Genomic DNA, 19,124 nt, shown 5'->3' with positions numbered 1-19,124 from the left:
TTCAATTGCCACCCACATCTTTCCATCAAACTCAAATGAAAACATGTACCAAACACACCCTTATTGATCTCGTAACCCATTTTTCTTGAGGTAGCATAAAATCCTAGTGGTCGTTGGAGCTTGTTCCCTAATTTAATTTGTCATCTACACAAAATTATAAGATGAAAAATATGTCATATGAGCATAATATTCTTATTTATGAAGTTGAAACCAATTAAAAAGCGAGAACAGATGTAAGATAGAGATTACACCATTCATTCAGGGGGCGTTTGGTTTAGGAGAACTTTTTTTTACTAGGGAAATAGAATTAGTAGGAATATAGTGGGGAAATGGGTTAGGTAAGAAAGTTAAAAAAAATTGGACCTCTCAACATGAACCTCTCACTCTGCTTCTCAGTCCTATTCTCTCCCTTCTTCTCGCACACGTCGTTCGCTCCTTCTTCTCGGGTTATTTTGGTCTGCATATAGTTGCCATCTTGCCATTTCGCCGGTTAACTATAGAATACCACCATAAACTTGTCTTTCAGAAGAGTAACTTGTACTTCCATTTTACAAGCATTTCTCAATAGCTATGCAAATACACCAGCCGGGCAAATATTTCAAAACTCTCTACCAAACGTGGATGTCACACTTTTCCAAACTCAGATTCATAGGTAAATATTTGAAAATCTTGAACCAAACGCCACCATATCCACACTTTTTAAATCTATCAATTGTATTTTTAATTTGATTACTTTATTATGAATTAATTTTCTAAGAGTGTGCAAAAAATTCAAATGAACCAAATTGGATTGCGAATCAAACCGAATCATACCAAAAGAATCACATTTTGTTAACCGGTTTAAGAACTGAGCCATTTTATGTAGATTTGATCAAGAATTGAACCACTTTATTTGAACAAGTTTGAGAATGAAAAGAACCGTTTTAGTTCTTTTTTCCTTAACTACTAGCATTTTCAACTTTTTTTATATATTTTATTCAATTTATTGCCTTAAAATCGATTCTAAACTTATTTGGAAACAAAACTAGTTCGTAAAAAAATTAAATCGGTTTGGTTTGATTCAATATAGAAAATTGAACTGAAACGAATCATGCTAGACCCTTAATCTTTACATTTGTTTTGACGTAGAGTAATAAGTCGTTTGGTTTGGTGTGGCCCAAAAAAGGCCATATGGTTTTCTATCAATCTATGGAACGGGGCATAACACCTAGCTAAGCTTCTAAGAGCTCACCATAGTAGATGGTTAACCAGAGTTACTGTTGAGACCTTACTAGCCTTCCTGTACTAGCATGATAAATGTGAACATTCCTCGCTTTTGTCGAGTAGCCTTTGAGTGGAAACAATTACCGTGGAGTGAGGTGGAGTTTGCATAGTTGAAGGTGGATAGCTAAGGATGAAGACTATATAAATAATTATATGATGCTATTATGAATCATGTAAGGACTACTCTAAAGCGTAGGGTATAGCTCTTAGCAGGTAGCGTGCTAGTGAAACTGCACTTATGTATAACTAAAAATGGACTTGTTAAACATGCATATTTGTTTCCCAAGAAACACATATAAATTTTTTCTACCACATGTGAATTTACTTAATGCAATGTTTAAGTCATTATTCTCATTATTTGATATTCCACATGAGATACATGATGACGATAATGATGCATGATCATGTGATAAACATTTAGCACAACTATTAATACCCAACTTAAGAGTTTCATTTTCATTCTTTAGCTTTTTTACTTCCTTATTTAAACACTAATAATTTTCTTTGAAACTCTAAGAAATTTTTCAAGTTTTAAGGAATTTTCATGTATTTCATCAAGAGCAATTTGCAATTCATTACCTAATGGAGAAAATATAAAGAAAGTAGAATTTACCTCAGATTTTAATTTATTTTCATCCTCTTTTGCCATTAAGCACATTTGTTGAATTCTCTTGTGTATTTCATTTGATGACTTTGACTCATGCAAGAAACACATGTTTGCCTCTTCATTTGAAACTGCATAAGCATTCTTTTTAAAATTCTTCTTCTCCTTGAATTGATTCTTTTAAACTTTTTATTTCTTTTGAAGCTTAGGATAACTGGCTCTAAAATGTTTAACCCTTTTACACTCATAACATGAATTAGGGGGTTAAGAGCTCTTCATCTATAAAACTTTTAAGTCGATGTATTATTTGTGAGCTCTAATTTTTAAATAATTTGTCATATTTCTTCACAAAAAGTCTCATTCCATCTTCACCTAGTTTATTGTCGGAGAACTCCTACTCATTTTTCTTCCTCAATTTGATTCTTTAAACTTGTGACTTGTAAAACTAGCCTTTTACTTTTCTTATTACTTGCTCCTTTAAGGTTAGCTTTGTCAACTCTAGCTCATTCTTGAAGCTTCTCAAAGAGTGTTGTTACAATCATTGTTAGGATTATGGCTTCCATACTCAAGAAGAGAGTGAATTGAGTATTACAAGATTTTCACAAAAGTCTCATTCTAGTTTCTAAATAGTCATTTCAAACAAGTTTTGATATGTGGAAAGCTAATCAATATATTCAAACAATCCATAATATATAATGTATTACAATTATAGAACTTATTATAGCACATACAATATATCAAAGAAGCAATTAAAGTGTTAGAAATAAAGAGTTTAGAGTTTAGAGAATTGCAAACACTATATATCCTGGTTCGGTCACCACCACTCGTGACCTACGTCAAAACTGAAGCCGCTCGATCAACTATTTCACTAATGGTCAAGCTTCACGGGTGCTTGACAAACCTTTACAATCTTCCAAGACTTCGGGTTCTTGGATACCTTACAATCTCCAAGCTTGCGGGTACTTGACAACCTTACAATTCAATCCAAATTTACTTAAGTATTTGGCTACCTCTCAAACAACGGGTCTCAACTCTTTCAACTCAATAATACAAGGAGAGAAATATTTGAAAATGAATATACACTCTCAAAGTGTGGATATACAACTTGAAGCAGTATGGGTATATGAATTTTCAATATATGAGCTCAAATATGTTTGATCTTTTAAAGATATGAAAGAATATGCAAATGATAGTGTAGAAGCTCTCAAGCCATCCTTAAGATGTGTAGGAATAATGATCTATGCGTTTTAGGGTCATAAAGAATGTATTTATAATGATTTTTTGCAAAACTAGTTGTTTATAGCTGTTATAGGCTTTCTATCGCATGGGAAATCGATTCTCATACTTCGGAAATCGATTCCCAACCTTTCCAGGAGGAGGGAATCGATTCCCAACCTGTTGAAAGGCTGGAGATTTGACAATAATAAAACTGTTTCGTATTTTGGGCATAACTTGAGTTATTCTTGTCTTATTGATGTGACCTTAGTTTTGTTGGAAAGATAAGATAAAGATCTACAACTTCTATGAAGAACACAAGATCCAAATCCATCATATTGGATACGAAAAATTGTATGGAAGGCAGCAGTGAAATTATGCAACAAATTTTAAGTTCAAATGTGTTCTAGATTGCTTCCAACCATTTTTTTGTGAAAGATTTTGACATGATAAATATGTTTTGAAGTTATAAAATATGTCAAGATCTTTTTCATGGGTTTTTCAAATTTCTTTCAAGTATATAAAGGCTATAATTATGCAATTCGAATAACACGTTTACTTTGAGAAAACTTTGAGCTCATGCAATGCAATCTACCATATACCCTCACATATATTCTAAGACCTAAAGATATATTCTAAATATAATTTTAGACTTAGCTTCAAGTCTTGTGTCTTGAATCTTTACTTGAGTTTGATGCTTTGAATTGTTGGATGTGACAATGCTTGACACTTGTTAGTTTAGATCATTTTTCACCATGGTTAAGATGTTTAGCTTCTCTTAGATGTTGTATATAATTTGTTGTTTTTGATCTTGGTGTTGCTCTTCTAATTATTCCTTGTTGCTCTTGATCCAAGCATCTTGTTACTTTGATATGTCATTACTTTTCTTGTGTGGTTACATCATATATCTTCAATATCCACATATGTTTGATGCTTTTTGCTCTTGATTAATACTCTTCTTTTTTTGTTGTTGCCACTTTGTAATCATCAAAACATACATTAAATCTACAAACATAGTATTGAAGTCATTTAATTCACAAATAATTGTCACTTTAGGTTGTCGTTCCCTATTCAACCTTTTCAAGATTTTAGTGACCAGATGTAAAGCATCTAATGCATCTAAATGAGTGACGATGTATGTGTGAATCTCTTTTGTATGCTTTGAATGGTTTCACCATCATTCATTTTAAACAATTCAAATTGTCTAGTACGTACATTTGCTGTAGAAAAATTAACTTTATTAATTCCTTCATGTGTTACTTCAAGCACATCTCAATTTTCTTTTATCGTTTTGCATTCCAACTTGAATATTAAATTTCTTCATTTCAAAATTCTTTCACCTTCTTAGGAATATATTTGTTGTTTTCATCTTTTTTAGTGGGAATTTCATGACCCTTTTCAACAATGTTCCAAACTTTTAAATCATTAGACTTAATAAAGGTTTGTGTCCAACTTTTCCAATAGGGATAATCGGTGCTAATGAAAACTGAGGTCTTGTAGTTGAAGTACCCCATGTCATTGTTCAAATAAGTCATACATTCTCTTGAAACTGTTAAGCTCTTTATATAAAAGTCTAAGCTCTATATCTAAAAGTCTAAGTTCCAATACCATTTATTGGACAAGTGGCCTCGAAACTCAAGGAGGTGAATTGAGTTTTAAAATCTTTTTCTTAAAATGCATCATTTTTCTTTTTGTAAAATCAATTTCTTAAGATACTTTGATTCAAGATAAACAAAGGTGATAGATAACAACTAAGTCAAGCAAAGAATGCTCAAATTGAAAGCTAAAAATACTAATATAGAAGAGATAAAGAATAGTGAGAATGAAAATTCAATTTATCCTGGTTTGGTCGTAACCTATGTCCAAATTGTAATCACCAAATTGATTCTCTTATATTGAACAAGTTTTAAGAATGTTTGAACAAACCATTACAACCACTAAGATTATGGTTCTTTAGCACCTTACAATTTCACCCAAATTTCAATAACAATGGACTACATTTCGAACACCAAGTGTATCACTACATTTTCAACTTAAGTGTATAAAAAAGAAATGTTTGAGATTGACTAAGTACTCTCAAAGTATAAGTTACACAAATTGAAAGCCTATAGGTATTTTCTCATAAGAATAGAGCTCAAAGGAATTAAATGATCAAAAGTAGTAGGAATGGGCAATAAATTAATTTCATGCAAGGAGAGCAATCAATGATAGCTCAAGATAGATAAATGAGTGACTAAAAGTGGTTGAAGACATAATATATGAGTATATAAATCTTTGTTAATAGTCATTAAAATGCTTATCAACTAACAAACATTCAAATATTTTTTAATTTACATTTGAATACTTTTCCAAGTATTTGATTACTTGGAAAAAAATAATCAAATATTTTTTGTTCTAGTAAAGTATTTGGCTACTTGAAAATAAAGTATTTGAATACTTTCCCTTTAAAGGCCAATTTTATAACAAAATCCAATTCAACTCGATTCCAATTGGTTTTCAACTACTTTTATGAAGGGTCTTGGAATTTATATTTTTGATATTCTACGACCCGTAAAAAGACTTTTCACGAGTTTTCAAATTATTCTCAAGTACCTCAAGCCATAGTTTATGCTTTTTGAAAAATAATATTAGTTTGAACTATTCATTCAATTTTGACCAACTATCTTTATATTTAAGTCTCGGTCCTATGGTTACCAAATAAATAAATAAATAAAATCTAGGTCCTATAAATATACTACTTGTAAGTTTTTGAACTTAGGTTCTTGCTTGACCTTGATCTCCTTTGAATTTAGATATATGCTCGGATAGATTATACATATGTTTACTTTGTTATTTTTCCCCGACTTCTTTTTAATTAGGGATAGGTTATTCTGACTACTCTTATTTTGCCTACCTTTGCCTACATCTTTCAATACCATTAGATTACAATCTCATCCAACAGTGAAGATTTGCATAATAAAATGAATTTTTTCCCCTTTCTTTCTCCTCATTGTCTCCCACACTCTTTCTTTCTATCGATTTGCATAATTTATAACCTGAATTTATATTTGAATATAAATCCATGCAATGATTAATGGCATGATAGTTATGCTGGATGAGTATAATTTTTAAAATTTATTGAATATGATATAATTGAACACGACAGAGACCACAAAATTACAAATAAATGATAATCATGAATAACCCTTCATTTGAATTAATCTATGATTAACGTAACGTTTCTACTTTGCTGTTGATAATTGAAACGAATCAACTTATCTCATTCTTTTTATCTTGTTTTTCACCTTGAAATGGAAAAAAGGATCTCTGTTCTTTCTATGATACGCTCAACAACATGCCTCCTTACCCTGGTTCCATAATATAGGGTATCTGGATTTATTTCTTCTTGACACCCCATTTCAATTTCTTATGTAAATGTTCATAACAATGACTGAGTTGGATGAATTGAGAAAAAAACTTGTACATTTTTTTATGCTAAAACACTATTGAAGAAAAAGAAAGGGGAGAAGAGAGAAAGAGAGGCAGTGTGAGAGAAAAGGGGTAAAAATATTTATTTTATAACGTAAATCTTCACCATTTGATGAGACTGTAATCTAACGGTACTGAAAGAGATAGGTAAAATAAGAGTAGGTAGATTATTCCTTTTAATTATTGTAAGATATATTTTTCCTCACGTATCTTTTCATATTTATATATTATCTTGAAAACTCTTGCAATTTTTTATCTTAGACTTAAATTCATTATCTCCGCATTCTCGATTATATATAAAAGACTTTTCATTATTCATCGCAACAAAGTGTTGTCTATATAACATCCATTGAATATCCATCGATAATGATTTGACCAATCCCTTCTACCTAATCATAATTCATGAATTTAGTTATTATAAAGAAGGAAAAAAGTGTGTATCATTTTTAAAATGTAAAATTATGTTATTTTAAGTAAGAGAAAGAGATAGATAAAAAAGCGAGTGCGAAAAAAATAAATAAAAATGTGGATACCATCTTTTTATAAAAATAAAATGACACAAATTATATAATTTAAAATGACAAAAACTTTTATCTAGAAAGAATGTATTATGAATATTGAATGTTCAAATTTCTTAAATGCAAGATAACGTGAAATTTTGTCTTTGCTAATTTATAGAACAAAAATCAATTATATTTTATAACATTAGGAATAAAAATTTATTCTCAAACTTCATCTTTACCCGATTGAAACGTGAATTAAGTTCTACAAAATATTAGATTTCATTTGTAAAGAACAAAAAAAAGAAAAGAAAGTAAAATGAACTAAATATTATAAAGGATATAAAGTAAGGGCGCGAACAATTTCCGATGGAAGTTGCGGCGGCGAACCCAGACACGTGCTTGAGGGTTTAGCAACAGAGTATTAGGGTTTTACTGAGCTTTGAGCTGAGTAGCCCCTCTTTGATGCTATTTGAGCCAAGAGAAAGCGATGAGCACTGCAATCTCAATCGCTGATACAATGTCCGAAGCAGAAGCAGCTTCCATGGCTTCTCTCGTTGCTTCGCTGTCGAAAAGCTTCTATCAGGTGCCTCCGTCGGCCGTTCCGGCAATGCTTGATTGCATTCTGGTGTCCACGGGTTTGTCTCCATCTTCGCTCTTCGCTTCGCTTCTCCATGATTTCCCTCGTCTTCTCAAGGTACTACTGCTCTTCACTCTATCAATTCTTCTCTTTGCTTGTCCTCATCTATCTTCATGTTTATTCCTCTCTCTCTCTCTCTCTTAGTAATCTGAAGACACTCTTGAAAAAAAAAAAAAAAGCGATCGTGAGAATCTTCGTTAGTGATTTGGATTTCAGTCATTTCTAGAAATGATAGGATTGTTTTTATTTAATTTAATTTTTCTTTTTTAACCTTACATTGAGTGTTTTGGGGTTTGCATTTGGTTGTCTTTGTTAAATTTAATAGGACATTATCAAGGAGGATGATAATTTTGATTCTGCTAAACATCTCCATCTTGTATCACTGTTGGGCGCATTTTGTCACCTCCTGAAGAAAACAGGTGAGTTACCGTCCCATTTATGCCGTTGTTTTATTCTTTTTGTTTTGAACATTCAAAAATGGTTTTTCTGAGCTATATATGGTTTTTTCTCTGTTGTTCATCTTGAAGTGCATCTTTAAGTAGAAACGTAATGCTGTGCTGAAATGGAGCATTTGCTGCTGTCACATTACCTGTCTTCTTCTTCTAGGAACCCTTCCTTTTAATTTGTCTCTTTAATTCTTTGCAGGGGCTGATAGTGACGCATTACAATCTTTTGTGTGGAGATGTTTTGTTCCTTTAGCTAAGGTGCTACAGGGGTTTCAGCATGACTTGCTTAATCCGGTATAATACAATGTTAAATAGCCAGGCTACTGTGTTTTATAGGTGTTTAACTATTTATTGGAAAACATTTTATCATATAATTGTTTTTTCTTCTTTTGCCTCTATTGTTGTTGGATATACATCATTTTGATGTTAGATTACAGAATTATTCATGGATGTTGTGGTTGAAACTCGCACCTGGGAAGTTCTTGAAGCAACTTTGGTGCCAATTTTTCTTAGATCAGTTGGTCTTTCCTTGGGTATGCTTCATAATGATGATTTGAATTTCTATGAATGGAGTAGCAAATCATCTCACCAGGGTTCATATGATGTCAACATCGATCCACTAATGGACAAGGAACTGTTGCTGTCTTCGTCATGTAGTTTCAAATTGACAACATCATGCAATGTTTTGTCTGTAATTCTGGAAGTTTCCGTTCAGTTTCTGCGGACAGATGCAGTCTCTAAATCAGCAGAAAGAAACTGGTGTTTTGCAGATAAATTTGTTAAAATTTTGATTTGGGAATTATGTAATATGACTGAACGGATGCTTTTACATAGTCCAGAGCACAGGTCTTGTGCTGTTGCCTTTCTTCTTCCTACGGTTCTCAAAGCATTTCCTGCCATTTGCTCATTTGAAGTCTCGTTTCGTGGGCAGAAACACGGTTTTTCTTGGTAGAATCAGTTGAATTAATTAATGTTCATCTGACTTATATACATTCTATTATCTGTTTATTAATGCATTTTGTATATTATTGGTTTTAGGGAGCATTTCTTCATCAAAATATGGAACTGCTGCCGTATACTGTTTACGACTGGGGCTTTAGAGAGAAGAGAGGCATATAATATACTCTCTTTGTATTTCTCTTTTTCCTGGCCGACAGAAGAATGTGCAGATGTTGATAGTGATACAATCGTTAGAACTGAAGAATTTGACATACGAGCAGAAAAAGAGTTCTGGGATGAAATTAAGATGGGCCTGGTACTTTAGTTTTGTTTAGTAGTTTTCAGTTAGATTGTCTAATTTGTTGTTGCCCTGCTCACTTAAGAAACAAACTGAACCTTGTCAGGTTGACAAAGAGAGTGTGGTGAGGAAGCAGAGTTTACATATATTGAAGATAGCTCTGAATATACAAGGAGGAACCAATTCCATCTCTAACATTTCAAAAAAGAATACCAATGGAAAGCATTCAGTACCTCATGGTGTGACAAAGAGGGATCTATGGGCTTACAAGGAAGCCAAGTCACTTGGTGTTGGGAAGCTTTCGACTTCAGATGACCTTATTTTCAACAGCCAGCAGTATTGGGATGCATTTGTACTTTTATATGAGATGCTTGAAGAATATGGTACTCATTTAGTTGAAGCAGCTTGGAATCATCAGGTTTGTAGTGATGTGCTCACATTTTTCGTCTTATCTGTCTTAGAGCATTAACACCTTACTGTAAAATGTAAATGTGTGGTTTTGGATTCATGAAGATGGGCTATACTTGGTAGTAAGGAATAAGTTGAACAGTAGAAAATGAGTGAGAAGAACAAAGAGGTAGCAAATTGTAGTACATCCTTCCCTGCTTTATTGATTGCCATTTTTGCCTCATACTTGAAAAGATTTTTATTTATTTTTTATATAGAAAAAATGAGGTGATACTGCAAAGGCTAGGCCCCTTTTTTGTTATTGATATACGTGTTGTCTGTGTAGGTCAGAAACATATGTACATTTATTTTTTAACAATCCTTTTTATATGGTTGGAGTGGTTGAGAAACCCTTTTAAGTTGCAGAGAATGTAGTGTATTTTGGAATATGAAGTTGTGAATACATTGTTCTTCCTCGGGCATTATTTTAAGTTTCTGGATCAAATAAATCCCAGTGCGTGTAACTAATTCTATAACTACTTTGTCCCTAATTCTATAACTTCCTAATATCCTGGGTCCTATCATATACTTTCTGTACACATAGGTACCATCCCCTGTCAGATACTCTTGGTGCATATTTCACTTGTAAAAATGTCTTTTCTCTAGGACTTGGTATTTTGATTTCTAATTTTTGTGCTTTCCACAACCAATGCATCTAATGTGCTAAAATAATTGTTTCATGCAGGTCTCTTTGTTGCTTCAATTCTCTGGGTCATATCCCAATGTTGGAACCAGTTTCAGTGAAGATCATAAAAATCAATTTGAAATATATGGTGAGACTTTTGATTGGTTATCTATTTTATGGGAAAGAGGCCTTCATCATGACAATCCTCAAGGTTAGTTTGGTTGTCTTTATGAACAAGTGAGGAATCAATTAATATTTTTGCTAGTAAAACTTTAAAGTCAGGGTTACAAATACATATTACCCACATTCCATAGTCTGTCATCTATCAAATTAGTCCTTTCATACTTCCTCATCATTTTTCCTTTTATGGTATTTCCCAAATAAATGCAGTAAGATGCCTGATCATGCAGTCTTTTCTTGACATCAATTGGGGGAATTATGAGAACTACATAAAATCAGTGCGTGAAACTTTTGTTCTCGGTCCATTTATGCAAGGGTTGAATGACCCAGTACACCACAAAGAATTTGGTTAGTGCTTCACTCCTTTGGGCCCTTTTCAAATGAATTTCTTTTTACTTATATTGGAATTTATGTTGAATTTTTTTTATGGATGATTTAATATTACTTATATTATTACTTTCTCCAATTTCGATGTTCTGTTTGTTAACATGATAAAATGTGTCTCCTTCATCTGCTTATGCTACTATTATATATATATATATATATATATATATATATATATATTGTACTTAATACTGCCTTGATTGACTTTAAATTTCAGGTGTAAAAGGAGTTTATATGTCAAGGGTGATTGAAGGTGCAGCCCTGTTTCTACGCCATTACATTAGTTACCTAGCTCCAAGGTATGTTCAGAAACTTGTGTTTGTAAGTAGACAGGTAATTTATTTATTTATTTGTGTGTGCTTGTGTGTGTATAAAAGAAGAAATCATCAAGAAATAAATGTGTTCAAAAGCAGGGGGATTAGGAATCCTTTAAGGTCACAAAGAAATGACATCAAGAATAAAAAGGCTGCTTAGACCTGGAGGCATCCACCCATTATGGGGTTTGAGGAGGGAAAAGTTATCAAATGGATTGTGGCCTGTTGCGGCAACCCCTGAAAAATGCTATAGCATTATAGTGAGTTGCGGTTGCAGTTGCAGAAATAGCTGAATAGATCAATAGAAGCTAGATTTACCGCACATATCAACATCAACATCAACAACACCTTTATCCCAAATTAATTGGATTTACCGCACATATATATGCTAAAAAATAAAGACATTCATTCATAATAAAGAATTGTTCCAGAACAAAAAAGAATTCCAAATAGTCAATCAAAAGTATCTAAATATTGTCAATATTCTATTTCTATCAATAAAAAAATTAAAGCATGCTATTACAAGACAAGGACAGTGGCGCAGAAGCATCAACAAGTAACAAAATAATTCTGTAATACAAGTAACACAACAAATTAGTAAGAATAAAAAATGAAAAAAGAAACAGAGAAAAAAACCATTATAAAAAAAAGGAAGCCTTAGATATCAAAGACAGAATAAAAAAGAGTTGGAAACATCTTCATAAAAAAAGCCATCATTAAAAAAATAATTTAAAGGCTGGTTATGGTTTTTTTATAGTAAAACAGAGTTAAAAACCAAAAACAATACTTACAGAACAAAAACAAGAAAAGAGAAAGAGAGTTAAAATACGTTTTGCATACGCAGAGTTTTGTGAGAAAAAATCCATATAGCAGCTGGTCAGTTTACAAAAAAAAAAGAGAACAGTTTACAGGGAAAAAAAAACGAAGAGAACAGAGTAGAAAGGAAGAAGAAGAAAACGGAGAGAACCCAAAACAGAGAGAGTTGTCGCTGGAAGTCAGTCACTGGTCACCGTTCGTCGTTTGCCGGAATAGGAACAGCTGGCCGCTGCTGTTTTGGGTTTTTTGTTTTGATTGTTTGACGTACCAGAGAGAGTGTGTAGAGTCAGATTATAAATAAGGGTTAAATGACAATTTAACCCTTAAAAAAAAAAACTCTTGGGTCTTTATACAAGGGGAAAAAATGAAATTTGAAAACCCATTTTCTGTAGCTGCGCAATTGACTGCAATTCTCCCTCAAAAGCGGACGCTACAGCAGCTACCATGAACCAATGCGTTGCGTAGCGAGTTGTAGCGGATAGTCTCCGTGAAGCGCAATAGTGGCACATTTAACAACTACGGAGGATGGTCAGAGAAAAAATAAAATACATTGGTTCAAATGAAAAGTCTAGTTCCTTTGCATGTAGAAGCTGCAAACTCAAATAAAATACATTGGTTCAAATGACAAGTCTAGTTCCTTTGCATGTAGAAGCTGCAAACTCTCTTTAAGAAAGTACATCACGTCTGGAATTGGAAGAGTTAAGAAAGTTTTGAAGATAGGAACTGATGAGAAAATGGATGAAGTAGAAGGAAAATGCTAGAAACAGAGTAGAGTAGAGGGAAAACTGAAGGATAAATTCTTATATGTTTTGTTTTCCATTGATTTAAGTCAGGTCTGAGATTATGTATTTATACGGATATCGTATTCAATTAAGAATAGTTGGAAACAACTGTCAACTGAAAACAGAGGTAGTTACCAAACTTAAAGACAGTTAATATCTGTTGCAGCTGTTACAATAGACTTAATTACAAGTCTTAACTGACTAGCTCTGTGCTAGATACAGAACCAGTCTTCACTACATGTATCATACACTAAAAGAAAGAAGTCAACATGCATTATTCAATTGGTTTAAAATTTCCAAGCATGTCGGAGTGTTGGAGGAAGTTGGAAAGGTGATCTATTACATTTTGTTCTGGGATGGGTTTGTCTTCATAGCCTTCCTTTTGCGTGCTGCCCATGGCCTCTTGGAAGGAGAAATTGCAGACCATTATTGTATAGATGGCCTTGTTTACTTCTTGTGTTTTCTTTTGTGCCTTAATTTAGGAGGATATATTGCCCTCCATCTCTTTTGTAGTCTCTCTCTCTCTCTCTCTCTCTCTCTCTCTCTTTTTCTATCTGAAAGTTTTAGCTTACATACAATACACCTACTACTTATGGTTTGTTGGATTTTGATTGTTTGATATGACTGAAACATCCATTTTTAGATGCCCTGGTGTTCATACTGATTGCAGTGGGTTAATCCTTAGTACTAATGGAATTAATGTCTTGTTGGGGAAGGAGAACAGGTACAGGGAAGGTTTATGGCACCAGCAGAAGTGTTCTATTGTCTTTAAATTATAAACTTTTCCATACTCTTTTTGGTCGGTGAATAAAGCTTTTAAGTTCATATTTCTATTTACTTTAGCATGATTTCCTAGATATGTATTAGGTCTTTGGCTATGTTGAGACTTGGTGTGTTTATTTTGATCTAGATTTCTATTTGCTTGTTATTGAAATTTTGATTTGGATTTTAGATTTTCAAAGTCTTGCATAAATGCAAAGTGTAAAGAATCCAATCAACTCAAAAGTTTAAGCTCTTAGGTGAAGACCATATTAGGGGTTCTGTATCATATTTCTCTAACACGTTGCTTTACACAAGAACCCATCGGGCTTGGAAGGTGGGGAATGCACAAGTTCATCTACTTACGCTAAGAAACTTCAAACTCCATTATATTTAATTATTTATTAATAGAATAAGGGGCAGTGGAGATTGAACTCCTGACCACTTGGTTACAGAGACTTTGGTTCTGTGTAAAGAAAGCTTAAGTTGTTAGGTGAAGGCACATGAATGATTTTTATATTATCTTTAACACAAAGTAACTGAACCCTATGCTTTTGCAATCTTATTGACATAACCTCTAATAATATGATGAATGGTATGCTTCCTGCCCTGCTTGGTAGATTAGTTTCTCTATTTTAAGGTTTCAGGAGTAAAAATGCTGTTGCTGAATTCTGGTGCTTTTGGCTTGTGTGTAATTTGATAGTCGTTAGCCAGAGATCCTTGCATGCAAAGTTCATGGGTATTTTAGGGGTTTTCTTCATTGTTCATTCATGCAAAGGGACCAGAGAGAATCTTTTGAGCTGATAATACTTTATTCTGAATAAAAGAAGAAAATATTGGTATAGAGATTTTGAACAAAGGTTTTCTTATCTGTTCTTTTTGCTAATGTTTTTATTTGCTTTAGGAGGACTTTGATTCTCCTGTTATTTCTGTTCTGTCTCTCTTTCTCTATGTTCACATATTCTTCTTTTATAGAAAAAATCATGGCATGTATGCATTCATGCTTGTCTGTCTATATTTTAGTTGTAATGCTATCCATAATGCTTTTTAAGCTTATCCTTTATTTCTCTGTTAATGAAATTATGTATTGCAATACTTTGGCTTTACATTTCTTATTGTCTAGAAGTTAGTTACAGGAAACACATTGCATTTTTGTGCAATTTAGCATCTACTGCTAAATATCAATCTTTCGGACGAGCTGGACTTATGGGCCTTGCTGAATGCATTGCTTCAGCTGCTACTGGAATTGGAATACTTAAGCATGCCAGGACAGAATCATCTAAAGGCACTTCTCCAGTGGAATTTGTTTCTGGAATGGAAAATCAAACTGACAAAAAAGAATTACTGGATGTTTTTAGATATGTTGTTGAGAGCAGCAAACAACATTTCAATCCCAGTTACCGTCTTCAAGGTTTTTAATTTAGTCCGCTTGGATTATGTTATTTTTAATATTAATATTCATTTGATTATTTATAAATTTAGGAGCCGTATTAAAAGTCAACTTATACCTTGATTATGGTTACAGTTTGTGGCAAAATTCTGGAGGCTGCTGTTTCTGTTGTGTGTACATATGATATTCCTCTTGAAATTCTTTTACTTTTCATTTCAGCAATGCCAAGGGAATTTACAGATTATGGTGGTAAGTGAAATATCTAATGTTTAGTGCTTTTTAACAGTCTAACATTAGTCATGAACTTGCATCTCTATACTATTTTTAACTGTGTAAACTGTATAAAAAGAAATAATGCTAAAAGCCTCATTTTTTCTTTAATTGCATACGCACTGAAAACCAATAAACCCACATTTTCATCATGTTGTTCATATCTTCTGATCCAAAGAAACTGGATGAGAGAAATATCAAATACTATCCATTTTCCATCCTGAGTTAACAACTGGACATCTTTTATAAATTCACACTTTTTTTTGGTAAACAAATTTCTCCCTGCTTGCCAGCTCATTTTTTTGAAAGTTATCTACTCTAGTGGCAACATCATATCACATAAGATCAAGCATTAACCCAATGAAGAAGCAGTTGTATACATGTTTCATAAAAGATGTTGGATAAATGCGCTGTCACAACACTGAACTGAACCACCGCATATGGTTCATATTCTTGTTTCTCGTGACTTGCTGAATGAATGTGTTCTCATGATTCATCTGTCTAGGATTCACACTAAATTATTACAAATGAGTTCATATATATCAAGTTTGACTGTTTTTTAATTTAATGTCAAAATTAGAAAGGGTTTAATGGAATGAAAGGAATGCAGACACACTGCAAATGTGGGATTCTGAGTAATTATCATTGCACGATTGGACCAACTTTCCCTTGTTAGATATCTACTAAAATCCTTTTTGATATTGTTCTTCCTTCCTGATATTTGTGTCACAATTTGAGTTGGGACTTGGGAGCATTACTAGTTACCGTGTGTGTTGAGATAAGAAATACTAGCAGCACACTATTTGACACACTTTATTTTTGGATGAAATCCCATGCTGCTCCCACTAATTAACCGAGTACCACTCTATTAGTGGGGCTAACATGTAATTTCATGAAATAATAATGAGTGTTGAAGAGTGTGTTGCTAGCATTTCTCTTGTTGGGATATCTACTAAAAATATGGCTGGAGATTGATTTTTTGTTACAATTGACTGCTCTCCCTAAAGTATTTTTCAAGCTTTTGTGTGTAGCCATTTCTTCAAGAAAATCTGATGATATGTGATTTTGAGTAGGTAATTTTGACTACACTCTTCCTCTTCCCCCCCAGGTCAATTAAGGGTGAATGTGCAAAGATGGCTTTCAGGTTGTGGTTACAAGGACAGCTGTGCCAATTGCTGTATGAATGAGATGAAGCTCTGGAAGAGTCTTTATGACTTCCCTCAAAATTTTGTCCGCAATCATCTTTCTATTGATGTTGCTCTTAATTATGATGATGAAGACTTGAGTGCATGGAATTTTGAAGCAAATAGATGGGCTAGAGTACTTTTCCTCGCAATCAAGGAGGAACATCTTATGGAACCCATTTTAATGGTTTGCTTTTGTCTTCTTCTGTAATTTCTTTAATTGCTTATTAACTCCCTGCAATATTGGGCAATTAATTAATTCTAGGAAAAGAAATAGAATCACCATTAATGGCTTGGGTTCTATATTAATTTTACTATACGGCAGTGGTAGAACAATTTTATAACTTGCAACTGATAATGCTAACCACAGTGCTATCCCTGTATCAATTCTCTGGTATATGAAGTCTAACAATAACAACGGATACCTGTTGTTGCAGTTCATTCAAGACAATGGCACTAATATCTTGAAACAAAATGATGATACAAAATACTTGGCAGTCAAATTCTTGATTCTTGCCTCGAGCTTGCTTCTTGAGCTTCATAGGACAAAGGAAAGAGTGATTGAGTATCATAATAAAGCCAGAACAGATATAGGGAATGGCTTCCCTGTAGTAGATGATGACCTGAATTTCACAGAATACGTCTCTGAGAAGCTTGTTGATAAATTTCTTTCTTTATTGGTATAATCTCTTATACCACTTTATGTTATGGTGTAGGAATCCAAATACCTTTTTATGATCCTTAAATGTTTATTGGACTGCAGGATGATCTGGTTCAGTTTGCAAACCAGTGTTGTTCTGTTTTATGGTCTGGTGTTGTTGCAGAGGACACTACACTGCCTGGTGCAGTGAAAGGAAAACTCGGAGGTCCTAGTCAGCGAAGGTTGTCAATTTCTGCTACAACTGCTGTATTGCAGGCGGTAGGTACCTTCTGCACTTTTATTATGGTTGGCTGATTGACTTTTCTACAGAATTCGTTACTAGAAAATTATTCATCGGAGGAGATACCCTAGTTTAGTAAAATTAGATCTAAAGCAGCGAACTACAGACATAATCTTATACAGAAAAGTGGTCAAGTATTCATGCATTCATTTTGTCAATCTTTGAAATTTCTTTTCTGATAGCTTTAACGTTTTACTTTATTCATCAGTGGACTCAGTCTAACAGAAGTCCTTGAATAGTTTGGGCACTCAATTAATTTCTATAGATAGAGCCAAGAAATCGTTAAGGAACCATCTTGGTAAAAGCTAAGCTGATAGGTGTATGGCAATAATATATATATATTAATAATTTTTAACTCACCCCTTGTTGTGAATATTCTTTGGGCTTGAAGCATGCCCCATTGTGCTGAATTTATCTTAATGAAATTGAGTAGCGAGGATCAAACTCATGACAGCTTGGTCAAAGAGGATTTAGTACTAAGTCAAGAACCGTTTCATCAAAAAGTCTAAGCTGTTAGGTGCAAGCTAAGGAATTGGTCTTTATCTGTAATAGAGGGAAAAATTTAGGTCTAAGTTTCTGTCCTGGAGTTATCTTTGGAACTTGCAGGGGTTTTGATTATGGTAATTTGTTTTTTCCTTTATAAAATATCATCATTGATGCCTCAAAGGATGTAGTATTGTACATGCCATATCATTATGAAGACCTACAATTTGATCCTGTTCTATTTCTATTTCTTTTCGAAGGACTGATTTGTTCTTTGCTCAAAGCATGATTTTTTCTGAGTTGATATAGTTAAATGTAAAAGAATACGTTGTGTATTGATCTGTGTCAGGGAGTTACAATATATAGAGATCCTAATGGGCTTAAGTGTAAGGCCCAAACCTAATCCAAACCTAATCCTAATACAGTCAGAATACAGTCAGACTATTTACGGATAAGACAGAATCCAATCATATCTAATCAAATCTAATCATATCATATCTAATATTCTAACACTCCCCCTCAAGCTGGTGCGTATATATTATGAGCACCAAGCTTGTTACAAATGTATTCAACCCGAGGACCTCTAAGAGCTTTAGTGAAAACATCTGCTAGTTGATTAGATGAGTTGACAAAAGCTGTCTTGATTTCTCCTGACTGAATCTTTTCCCGAATGAAGTGACAATCAATCTCTATATGTTTGGTCCTCTCATGAAAAACAGGATTAGAGGATATATGTAGCGCAGCTTGATTATCACAGATGAGTGTCATGGGTTGTTTCTGTTCACAAAGATGAAGCTCCTGAATCAACTGCTTTAACCAGATCAACTCACAGGTAGTATTTGCCATTGCACGATACTCAGCTTCTGCACTAGATCGGGAAACAACAGGTTGTTTCTTGCTTTTCCATGAGATTAAGTTTCCTCCGAAGAAGACACAATAACCAGAAGTAGAGCGTCTGTCCGAGGGTGATCCTGCCCAATCGGCATCTGAGTAACCACAAATTTCTGTATTTCCCTGATCCGAATACAACAAACCTTTTCCTGGTGCTCCTTTGATGTATCGGAGGATCCTCACAGCAGCATCCCAATGTGAATCACAAGGGGAATCAAGGAACTGACTGGCCGTACTGACAGCGAAAGAAATATCTGGCCTAGTCACAGTAAGATAATTGAGCTT

The 19,124-nt window shown here is 33.6% G+C and overlaps 1 protein-coding gene across 1 annotated transcript in view; it reads left to right on the top strand.

Moving 5' to 3' along the window:
- The first annotated feature begins 7,594 nt into the window (after window positions 1–7,594).
- LOC133293931 (uncharacterized) overlaps window positions 7,595–19,124 on the top strand; it is a 50,647-nt gene continuing 39,117 nt past the window's right edge. Inside the window, exons 1-13 of the mRNA XM_061492555.1 lie at window positions 7,595–7,747; window positions 8,031–8,109; window positions 8,336–8,430; window positions 8,567–9,013; window positions 9,480–9,791; window positions 10,506–10,656; window positions 10,836–10,973; window positions 11,227–11,308; window positions 14,817–15,095; window positions 15,177–15,319; window positions 16,449–16,711; window positions 16,962–17,204; window positions 17,288–17,443. Of these exons, the coding sequence (XP_061348539.1) occupies window positions 7,595–7,747; window positions 8,031–8,109; window positions 8,336–8,430; window positions 8,567–9,013; window positions 9,480–9,791; window positions 10,506–10,656; window positions 10,836–10,973; window positions 11,227–11,308; window positions 14,817–15,095; window positions 15,177–15,319; window positions 16,449–16,711; window positions 16,962–17,204; window positions 17,288–17,443 (2,541 nt within the window). The remainder of the gene's footprint in view (window positions 7,748–8,030; window positions 8,110–8,335; window positions 8,431–8,566; window positions 9,014–9,479; window positions 9,792–10,505; window positions 10,657–10,835; window positions 10,974–11,226; window positions 11,309–14,816; window positions 15,096–15,176; window positions 15,320–16,448; window positions 16,712–16,961; window positions 17,205–17,287; window positions 17,444–19,124) is intronic.

Source organism: Gastrolobium bilobum, unplaced genomic scaffold, assembly GCF_033153095.1.
Source record: "Gastrolobium bilobum isolate Gb01-03AN ecotype WA unplaced genomic scaffold, APGP_CSIRO_Gbil_v1 utg87744, whole genome shotgun sequence".
Classification (NCBI taxonomy): Eukaryota; Viridiplantae; Streptophyta; class Magnoliopsida; order Fabales; family Fabaceae; genus Gastrolobium; species Gastrolobium bilobum.
The sequence above is the reverse complement of the archived record's forward strand: the minus strand, read 5'-3'. Positions and strand labels throughout refer to the sequence as shown.